The sequence below is a fragment of the Piliocolobus tephrosceles genome, chromosome 3 (assembly GCF_002776525.5).
Source record: "Piliocolobus tephrosceles isolate RC106 chromosome 3, ASM277652v3, whole genome shotgun sequence".
Classification (NCBI taxonomy): Eukaryota; Metazoa; Chordata; class Mammalia; order Primates; family Cercopithecidae; genus Piliocolobus; species Piliocolobus tephrosceles.
Genome location: NC_045436.1, coordinates 138,048,716 through 138,060,494, shown reverse-complemented (window position 1 = coordinate 138,060,494; position 11,779 = coordinate 138,048,716). Strand labels below are relative to the sequence as shown.

Genomic DNA, 11,779 nt, shown 5'->3' with positions numbered 1-11,779 from the left:
TATGCAGTTCTCATTTAAAAAGAAAAACAGAAGCTTCAACCCAGGAAGCAATTTGGGGATTATCCAAAATAAATCTCTAATAGTCACATCAGCTTTGAAAATAAGCTTTTTCTGACTCACTTCATATTCTGGAAATCTGGAAGAGGGAAGCCATAGAGCAGCTACACCCTAACTAGTTAAAATGATTCTGTATCATTATTTGTTAGTTTGATTTTATAATTCTAGTATCCTTTTGTTTTATCATGAGTACATTTTTGACGGTCAAGTCATGGATCGATGAAGAAATTATATGCAATACATTTATACATATGCTTGCACATGAAAAAGAAGAATACCTACGTTGTCATGTATTATAAATTGAAGACAAAAAAAAAACCTAACAATGCAACTAAAATTTTCAATAACACAAGTCATATTAATAATTTAAATAGTTGTAAATTCAATGTTAATAATAAAGTGACACTTAAATTTTCTGGCCTATTTCTCATTTAGACATGAGTATTACAACTCCCTATAGAACGGAAGTCTAGAAAAAAATTATTTTACAACTAAAGTTTAACACTAGCTACATTTGTTTTTCCTTGTAAGATGACAATTTTTAGAGATCTTTGAATAGCTGAGTTCTCAAACACTTGTAAAATGCTTTTAGTTAATTATACACATAGAAACACTGCTCATCTGTGATGCCATTTATTTTACTTTCAACAAAAGATTGGGAATTTATTTAAATTTATTAAAATTATGAACAACATCCATCCTGTGTGTCAGGTTTGAAAACTAACTTAGAGTAAATGCTGTAAACTCAGATATGAACAGAAAGAAATGGAGGTGATACTCTTACCTACTATCTAAGAAGATACATAATCTATGTATTTTCATCATAAAACCATATCCTATGTATTAACACAGGTACAGTATGTAAAGGGTTCCACATTAAAAGGCACATTATTATGAGCTGGAATAAAGATACAGAACTATACACACCAAGCTGTTTAAGGCCAGCTGTCTTAGGAAAGGCAAGGAAGGAGAAGGGATGAGGGCAAAAAAAGAGGAAGGAAGCTAAAGCAAAACAGAAAAAGATTTATGGTATAACTGCTGCAAAAACATTTCAAGAATACTACAGGCAGATATACATTCAATCTAAGAACATTACCTTGTTTTTTCCAGTGCAGCCATCAATTTTGGTTACTTTGTGGCATTCTTTCATACATGTGTGATTCTGACAATCTAAGATTCTTCCACAAACTCTTTTACAAGAGTAGGGTCCTACAGCATGGCATGGTAGTGGACTCACCTTAAAAAATAAAGGAAATCAGCACAGCACACATTACACGAACGTTTCTGGACATATTACATGTTTCCAAAATTACTCTGCTATCATTTGAGAACAAGTTTCAGAAAGGTATAATAAGTTTGCACAAATAATAATATTGATTATCAAAATCAAAGTAATCTATCAAAATAGTCCAAAGTAATGAATGCCAAGAAGCAAAACCTTCTCCTCCTAAAAGGAAAATTCAATATGATTTGGAAGTGAATGCATATCCACAGGCTAATTCTCAAATAAAGGCACTACATATTTTTTAAATTAGTAAACTCTTGTACTCTTTATAACAGTAAAAAACAACACTTTGACTTTATTATTTCTAACAACTCTAGTAAAGTTATACTATGTAATAGTATAGATTATAAGCTTTACTTTAAAATTGTGCCTATAACTCACCTCATGTTTCCCAAGACACTCCCTACAACGAAAAAATAAAACAAAATGAAAACATTACAAATTATTCAAAAATAATATCTAAAGATGCTAACTCTACTAGCAGTAAAAAAATAAACATATATGGAATAAGCAATTATAGTAAAGTTACAGGACTTTATAGTAAAGTTAATATGCAAAGGTCAATTGATTTCCTATATAGTAGCAATGAGCAATTAGAATTTGAAGTTAAAAACATAACACCACATTAGCACAACAAATGAAATACTTGGGTATGAATTTAACAAAATATATACAAGACGTCTATGGGAAAACTACAAAATACTGATGAAAGAAATCAAAGATTTCAATAAATGAAGAGATATTCCATGTTCACAGTTACAAAGACTCAAATTTATTAAGATGTAGTTTATTTCCAATTTGATCCAGATTCAATATGATTCCAATCAAAATCCCAGCAAGTTATTTTGTATATGTCAACAAACTGATTCTTATGTCTACATGGAAAGAAAACAGACCCAGAACAGCCAACACAATATTGAAGAAAGAAAAGTTGAAAGATTACAGCTAGATAGGAAGAACAAGTTCTGGTATTTTACAGTTATCCTACAATGCTATAAAACTATTGTTATCTATTGTTAACTATAGTATCTATTGTTACCTATAGATAACAATAGTTACCTATAACAATGGATATCTATATAGATATCTATAACTATAGTTACAGATAACTATAGTTAACAATAATATATATTTTCAAATAGCTAGAAAAGAGGATACTGAATGTTCCCAAAACAAAGAAATAATGTCTGAGATAATGGATATGCTAATTGCCCTGATCTGATCACTATATATCACACTATATATCACTATATCACACTGTATGTACTAAAACAGCATTACATTTCCTATAAATATGTATAATTATTATGTATCAATTAAAAACAGAAGAGTTAAGATCCAAAACACTGACAATACCATATGTTGGTGAGAATATAGAGCAACAATTCTCACTCATTGTTGTGAGAATGCAAAATGATTCAGACACTTTAGTAAATAGTTTGACAGCTTCTTACAAAGCTATACAAAGTCTTAGCATGTGATCCAGCAATTACACTCCTAAGAATTTACCCAAATGAGCTGAAAACTTACATCTACACAAAAATCTGCACATACATGTTTATAGCAGCTTTATTCTTAATTGCCAAAATTGGAAGCAACTAAAATGTTCTTCTATGGTAAATGGATAAACAAACTATGGTACCTTTATGCAATGGATTATTATTCAATGATAAAAATAAATGAGCTATCAATCCATGAGAAGACACAGAGGAACCATAAAACCATACTGCTAAGTGAAGAAGCCGGTCTGAAAATGCTACACACTGTAAAATTCCAACTATATGACATTCTGGAAAAGGGAAAACTAGAGAGACAATAAAAAGATATGTGGTTGCTAGGAGTTTGAGATGAGGAGGGGAAAAGAAGGTTGAACAGGTACAGCACACGGCATTTTTAGTGCAATGAAACTATTGTGTATGAAACTAATAGTAAATATATGACACTACGCATTTGTTAAAACCCACAGAACCATACAACACAGAAAGTAAACCCTAATGTACTCTATGGACTTTAGCTAATAATAATGTACCAATATTGGTTCCTCAACGGTAAAAATTGTATCACTAATGAAAGTTGGTAATAGAGAAAACTGTGTGGTATGGGGGCCCACATAGGAACTCTGTACTTCCTGTGCAATTTTCTCTGTAAATGTGAACACTTTCTTAAAAAATAAAGTCTATTTAAGAAAACAAACACATCATTTCCCTTTCCAGGGAATAGTTTAAAAATGGTCTAATGAAATGTGAAAAGAGTTCTCCTGTGGTGCTTCGGAGAAGTTTCCTTACCCTTAAAAAAAAAAAAAGAAAGAAAAAGAAGGTGATGATGATGACACACAGAAGGCATACATATTTCCATTTCTCCCTTTGGAAACTTTCATGTCTGGGATGAGAAGTTAACAGAAAAGCAAACAGCCTGAGGTCAAAGATGACACACCAAGGATAACAAAATGGAAAGACAATCTGAGCTCTTGATGATGTGTAATTGAATGAGCCAAATTGACCAACTATAGAGCTGCTCTACTTCCAGTCTAATTATGTTGAGGGATAAATGTTAGTGCACTTTTTATTTAGGTTTTCATTTAGATTTTGTCCTTTCTACTGTACAAATCCTGTTATTCCTTTTATTGAATTTCTTAAACAAAATGTTCTTTTCAGGCTATATAAGCGGAATTGCTTTCTTAATTTCATTTTCAGATTGTTTGTTTCCAGTGTACAGAAATTCCACTGGCTTTGTATAGTGATGTTTTCTACAACAGTAATGAACTCATTAAGTAACTCAAATAGTATTTTTGAGGACTCCTTAAGACTTTTCACATACAAGATCATGTCATCTGAAAATACAAATTGTTCTTCTTTATTCCAAGTAAAAAGACATTTTTAATTTCTTTCTCTAGCCTAATTGCTCTGGCTAAAAATTCCAGTACAATGTCGAAAGAAGTGGCAGGAGCAGGCATCCTAGTCTTGTTCCTGTTATTAGGCAGAAAACGTTCAATCTTTCAACTCGACGTATTATGTGAACTGTGTGGGTTTTTCACAGATGCCCTTTATTAGGTTGAGGAAATTATCTTTTTCTTCCATCTTTTTTGAGTGTTTTTATCAAGAAAGTTTGTCAGATTCTGTCAAATGCTGTGCTACATCTATCAACTGCCCTTTACTCTGCTGATAAGAATTACACCAACTGGATGAGCAGTGGCTTGCTTATACCTATAATCCTAGCACTCTGGAAGGCCAAGGCAGGAGGACTGCTGGAGGCCAGGAGTTTGAGACCAGCCTGGGCAACACGGTGAAACCTCATCTCTACAAAAATTTTAAAAACCAGCCGGATGTGGTGGCTCATGCTTTGGGAGGCCAAGATGGGTGGATTATGAGGTCAGGAGTTTGAGACCAGCCTGACCAACATGGTGAAACTCCATCCGTACTAAAATATACAAAACTCAGCCATCGTGGTAGCACACACCTGTAATCTTTGCTACTCAGGAGGCTGAAGCAGGAGAATTGCTTGAACCTGGGAGGCAGAGCTTGCAGTGAGCCAAGATCGCACCACTGCACTCCAGCCTGGGCAACAGAGCGAGACTCTGTCTCTAAATAAATAAATAAAATAAAATTTAAATAAGTAAATAAATAAAACATTAGCTAGATATGGTGGCGCATGCTTGTAGCCCCAGTTACTCAGTAGGCTAAGGTAGGAGAAGCCCTTGTGCCCAGGAGTTTGAAGCTACAGTTAGTCAGGACTGTACTACTGCACTCCAGCCTGGGCGAGAGTAAGACCTAAGAATTATACTGATTGATTTTCTTATGTTGAATCAATCTTATATTTCTGGGATAATTCTATTTGGTCATGGTGTATAATCTTTTTACATGGTACTGGATTCAATTTGCTAGTATTTTGTGGAGAATTTTTGCATCTATATTCTTATGTGATATTGGTCTGCAGTTTTTTTTGTAATGTCTTCCTCTGGTTTTAGTATTAGGGAAATACCAGCCTTGTTGAATTAAGCTGGGAAGTGACCCTCCTTAAGTGAAAGGATTGGTGTTAATTCTTCTTTACACTTTTGGTATAATTCACAAGTGAAGCCATCTGGTCCTGGTTTTTCCTGGTGGTAAATTTTTTGTTACTAATTCAATCTCTTAGTAGATTTTCTGTTTCAATTTCTTCAGATTTTGTTTCTTCTTGAGTCAGTTTCAGTAGTTTGCTACTAAGAATTTCTCCATGCTATTAGTAACCAATAGAGAGTTGTAGTGGCTATACTAACATCAGACAAAATTGAAAAATTGTTGCTACACACAAAGGACATTTTATAATGGTAAGGACCTCTGAAAACTCTCTCCTTACTGACATTATTATACCTATCTTGAACCTCGTTATTTTACAAACAAACTGAAAATGTATATGACTTATTCATAGAAGAAGTTAGTGGGAAGCATAACCCTAAACTCAAGAGCCATTACTCTAGGAGACGATCTGTTTTAATACACACAAACACACACATACACCCCCCCACACACACATCTTCCAGCAACATATTCCAGTCAAGTAAGAAAGAAAGACCATTGTAAATCTAATTTCATTTTTTAAACCTCTAGTAAACATGACTTGGTAATTCCAGGCAGTTTTTCTACTGTCAAATAATATTTTATCCAAACTGAGATTTCAAGCAAATTAACTCAATTAAATAAGATAGACATGTATGTTAAATAATCTTAATATAAAACAGACTAAGGGCCAGGCACGGTAGCTCACACCTGTTATCCTAGCAATCTGGGCGGATCACTTGAGGCCAGGAGTTTGAGACCAGCCTGGGCAACATGGAGAAACCCCAGATTTACTAAAACTACAAAAATTAGCTGGGCACGGTGTGCACACCTGTAGTCCCAGCTACTCGGGAGGCTGAAGCAGGAGAATCGCTTGAACCTGGAAGAAGGTTGCAGTGAGCCGAGATTGAACCACTGCACTCTAGCCTGGGTCTCAGACACTCTGTCTCAAAAAAAAAAAAAAACAAAAACAAAAAAAAAAAAACACCAGACTAAGGAACTCAATGCTAATTAGGTACTATGTATATGACAACATTTTTGTGCCTATGAATTATAATATCAATGTCTCTTCTGTTTCTCTCAAGGAAAAATTTTAGGCCACTAATAATTCTAACTTAGTAAGAGATATCAGCAACAACTTGGTTCCTCATGATTATAACTTAAGTCTTCAGTAGTCTCAAATAACTGAATACCTACATGAAAAACCTCTCTGCTAACTACACAGCCCTCCTCCATTAAATCTACAGACTAAAATTACCCTATTTGTGCATATATCTCCTAACAACACTTTGCCTCCCAACTTGACTGTGTGATCAATATACAAAAATATACATGCTATTTCAACTGGGAGGAATGTTGTGCAAATGAAAGCTTTTACAATTAAAAAACAAAAACAACCCTCTCTTTAAAAGACCAATATACAAGAAATACCAATGTTTAATTTGGCACCTCAGTTGTAAACAAGAGTCCCTTTTCTAATTTTATGTTGCTTCTCAGCATTCTGTGCTTTTTTCCCTATACTCCATAACCGCTGCTGGAAGTATAAAAAATTCCAGGATTCCCTACTACTGTAGGTTCAGCTCTTTATAGCTCAGTCCTAGTCATTCACTGGCCCATTGAGGAAACTACTTCCTCTCATTTCCAAGGCTTTCTTTAAATATTCCCCAAGTTTGCCTTATGTAAAACCTGGCTTTCTTCTGTCTTCATGGAGCTTCCACTCTGGTATGGGAATCATCAGCAAAACTAACAAATGATGTTCCTTGGATTTGTTTTTGTAACTGCATGCACAAGTTGCTATGGAAAGCTAAGAAGGACTTCAAACTCCAACTGGGGGTAAAGACTCAAAAAAAGATATCTATAGGAGGTTTATAAGCAAGTACGACAAACATGTTTGAAAACGATGAAGCTTAAGACAGACAGACTAGTTTATAGGTTAGGCCTGAAATAATAATGAACTGAACTAAGAAAAAAGGGAGATTGACTTCAGATACCCTTTAAGCTATGTCAAAAGTTTTTTTTTTTTTCTTTTAATTGAAATTCTAATACTTACATAGGAATAGGAACTTGACATGGAGGACATGGTAATGCAGTCTGAATAAATGCTGGCTCAGAAGGCTGTTCCCAAGGGCCTGTAGGCTGGTGCTACAAATAAAATACACAAGAATTTTAAGTGAGAGGGATTAAATCATATGGCCATTTTAAGAATCTAAGAAAATAGTTCCATGTATCCTCTGCTCAAGCAGGTTGAAATTCTTTCAAATAATCAATAAATTGTGCTTACTGAAATATTTCATTTTATCTGTATTAAATGAAATTGTTACCCTCCATACACATTTGATATTAATAACTGAGACAGAATCCAGTTTATAAATGGTAGACCAAAGGCAGTGTAGCCTCCTTTACTTCCAATAAGGAAATGAGAAAAACATCTACCAATTGAATATAACCTCCATTATTTTACTCACTGTTATTCCTCAGCACCTAAAAAAATGCTTGATACTTAGGGCTCAATATTCATGAGGATGAGCTGGGCATGGTGCCTCATGCCTGTAATTCCAGCACTTTGGGAGGCCGAGGCAGGCAGATCACTTGAGGTCAGGAGTTCGAGACCAGCCTGATCAACAAAGTGAAACCCCATCTCTACTAAAAATACAAAAATTAGCTGGGCATGGTAGCAGGGGCCTATAATCCCAGCTACTCAGAGGCTGAGGCACAAGAATCACTGAACCCAGGAGGTGGAGGTTGCAGTGACTGAGATCACACCACTGCACTCCAGCCTGGGCAACAGAGTGAGACTCTGTCTCAAAAAAAAAAAAATTAATAAATATTAAATAAAATATTAAAAAGTGAACAAATCTTTAAAATAAGGTTATAGGAGACATCTATAACCCTAAACCACAATATATGAAGGAGGACTGCCAAATTCATCTATATCATGATCATAATGTAACTATCACACTGTATTTGCAAACACTGTTTATTGGTTTCACTCCTTTTCTACACTGTGAGTTGCTTAAAACAAAAAAATCAAGTCTTGATTACCTTGTACCCTGCTCCAAGCACAGTGCTTCCCAATAAGTGCTTAATCACTGCTCCTTGAAAAACTAAGTAAAAGTAAGAAAGTACAACCCACAGCAATGCACTATTTCTTTAATAGCATTATTCCCTTACCCTGCCAGTCTGCTTTATTAATGCTTGATCATGACACGGAGCAGGACACAAATGACCACATTTCTCCAAAACTTTTTGGCAAGGTTGATGACATGGTGGACAAGAGCCAAAGTGACAGCGATGTTTTTCTTGACTTGTATGATGACAAGTTGGTGGTCGACTAAATCATAAAGTACAATTTTCAAAAATTACTTTTAATCATTGAATAATTACATCTAAAGGAAAATTATCTATTTATATATCTTCTGATTCCATATAGAATGAGTATACTGTATTAATATTTTAAAACACTAAAGCAAAATTAAATTAAAATATTAAAAGCCAATATGAATTTAAATTTGTACAACATCAGATGGAAGCTTGTACAAAGCTTCAAACTCACCTGCATTGCTCCCTACACTTGGGTGGTCTTGTGGTACGTTCTCGGCCACAGGGCACTGTCACCTTTGTATTGCCACAATTACACTTCACATCTACGGTTTCTGGGCAGGGATAGCAACTGCCTGAAAAAAAAAAAAAAATCTGACAATTAAAAAGTTTCCTTAACTACCCAAATGCCTATCAATGGTAAAATACATAAATTTAGTATATTCACACAATGGGATACTCTACAACCAGAATGAAGAAACTACAACAACATGAATGAATCCTACCATAAAACATTGATTCAGACACAAAGAGTACATAGTGCATGATTCCATTTATATAAAGTAAACAAGAAAAACTAATCCATACTGTTCAAAATCAGAGTAATGGTTATGAAGGATGCAAGTAGGGTATTGAAAATTCTGGTAATGTTCTGTTTCATTATGTAATTTTTGGTTACCTGGCTATATTCAGTTGGTAAAAATTTAACAAGCTGTATACTTTTGACTTGCAACACTTTTCTCTTCTTTTTTTGTAACAGGGTCTCACCCTGTTGCTCAAGCTGAGTGCTGTCGCATGATCATGGCTCACTGCAGCCTCAACTTTCTGGGCTCAAGCAATTCTCCCACCTCAGCCTCCCAAGTAGCAGGGACTACAGACACACACCACCATGCCGAGTTAATTTCTGATTATTTATAGAGATAGGAGGGTCTCACTATGTTGCCCAGGCTGGTCTCAAACTCCTGGACTCAAACAATCTTCCCACCTCAGCTTCCCAAATGGTGGGATTACAGGCGTGAGCCACTGCATCCAGCCCCTGATTTATAACACTTTTCTCTCTGTACCCACCAGGACCTCAATAAAGTTTTAGACATTTCTCTAAAATTTGCTAAAACTTCTGTTCTAAACAACAAATTTAACACATTATTCATTCAAAACTAAAACAAGCAAAAATGGATTTAAGTCTTTGGAAAATTTAACATTAACATTAATATCGTTGGCCTGTTTTCATACATTTATCCAAGTACACAATTTTTAGATGAATTCCCAATAACTTCTCTCTCATGACCTGATATTGGTTAGTAGCAAGTACAGTCCATTTTCCATTAACTGTACTTTGTGAAAGACTAAGTACTAAGCCACCATTTTAGGCTATAATCCCAAATATATCTCTTCCAAACATAAAAAAAAAAAAATGTTATTTTGGTTTCAGCTTTTTACACTCTTTTATTATGGGTTGGCAGAAATATAAAAAAACAAAATCAGGCTGGGCGCGGTGGCTCAAGCCTGTAATCCCAGCACTTTGGGAGGCCGAGACGGGCGGATCATGAGGTCAGGAGATCGAGACCATCCTGGCTAACCGGTGAAACCCCGTCTCTACTAAAAAATACAAAAAAACTAGCCGGGCGAGGTGGCGGGCGCCTGTAGTCCCAGCTACTCGGGAGACTGAGGCAGGAGAATGGCATAAACCTGGGAGGCAGAGCTTGCAGTGAGCTGAGATCCGGCCACTGCACTCCAGCCTGGGCGACAGAGCGAGACTCCGTCTCAATCAATCAATCAATCAATAAAAATAAAAAAACAAAATCAAAGAAATATTTAAAGCAGGTTATAAAGTTCTCTCCAAGAGGTTCTGTTATCATCTTAAGGGCTTTCTTCCACTCTAGTTTTCCCCGTAAGGAACTCTATCAGAAATGAAATAATGAAGGAAGAAGAGTTTTCAACAAAGAAACGAATATCTTAAAGAGACTGTTGCTTAGGTGTCAGGACCAAGCAAAACACAGACCGGGAGTTAACCTGATAAAAAAAGATTAAAGATAGACAATATCCTGGCTTAAGCGCCTCTAGAAGTTCAAAATGGTTCCCTAAAACAAATACATATTAAGAATTATAATTCAAATAATGAACATAGAAAAAGAGAAAATTAGAGGTAAAACATCATAGGGTCAAACATAACATTTATTATACAAAACACCCAATGTGTTTTACACATATATTCTTGATGTTAATGCAAGTCAATTATCCTAACCCACATAATCAAGTTTTATTTTTATTTTACCCAAAGAATGACTACAAGTTGTATTTTTAAAGTTGATAGTGATATTTAAGTCAGCTCTCATTCAGCATATTATATCAGTTTCTATACTTAACAATGACAATTTTTCGTTCATCTTCAGCAGAGGAACTTATCAAACATAACCTTTTTGCTATTCTAAACAACAGTATCACATTTTTTAAAATTAAATTTTGAGAATAAGGGGTAATTTCTCTAAACAGTTTCCCTACTGACCAACAGAATTCGTTATAGATACCTATACAGCGTAACATATTTTAATTAAAATAGCTTCCATGATAATACTTTCAAAATGAAAAAGTAGTATACGGAGACTGTAACTACACTGTCCAATACCAGTTAATAGCCAAAATAGGCATGATTCGGGTAGTTCTAAAAGTATAAACACAGATGATCCAGAACTTAAAAAAAAAAAAAAACTATAAATTGGTCGGCGGCTGTGGCTCATGCCTGTAATCCTAGCACGTTGGGAGGCTGAGGCAGACAGATCACGAGATCAGGAGATCGAAACATCCTAGCCAACATTGTGAAATCCCAGCTCTACTAAAAATACAAAAATTAGCTGGACGTGGTGGCATATGCCTGTGATCCCAGCTGCTCGGGAGGCTGAGGCAGGAGAATCACTTGAACTGGGGAGTCAGGGGTTGCAGGGAGCCGGGATCACGCCACTGCACTCCAGTCTGGCCACTGCACTACAGACTGCACTCCAGTCTGTAGACTCCAGTCTACAGAGAGAGACTCCGTCTCAAAAAAAAAAAAAAAAACTATAAATCAAATTTTCATATACCCGCAACACAA

General features: G+C 35.3%; 1 protein-coding gene across 1 annotated transcript in view; it reads right to left on the bottom strand.

Annotated features, from left to right (window-relative positions):
* Positions 1–1,135: 1,135 nt before the first annotated feature.
* The window catches only part of NFXL1 (nuclear transcription factor, X-box binding like 1), a 36,545-nt gene continuing 25,901 nt past the window's right edge, over positions 1,136–11,779 (bottom strand). The window contains exons 13-17 of the mRNA XM_026455816.1: positions 8,927–9,047; positions 8,545–8,704; positions 7,424–7,515; positions 1,724–1,745; positions 1,136–1,294 (exon numbers count right to left, since the gene is read on the bottom strand). Of these exons, the coding sequence (XP_026311601.1) occupies positions 1,136–1,294; positions 1,724–1,745; positions 7,424–7,515; positions 8,545–8,704; positions 8,927–9,047 (554 nt within the window). The remainder of the gene's footprint in view (positions 1,295–1,723; positions 1,746–7,423; positions 7,516–8,544; positions 8,705–8,926; positions 9,048–11,779) is intronic.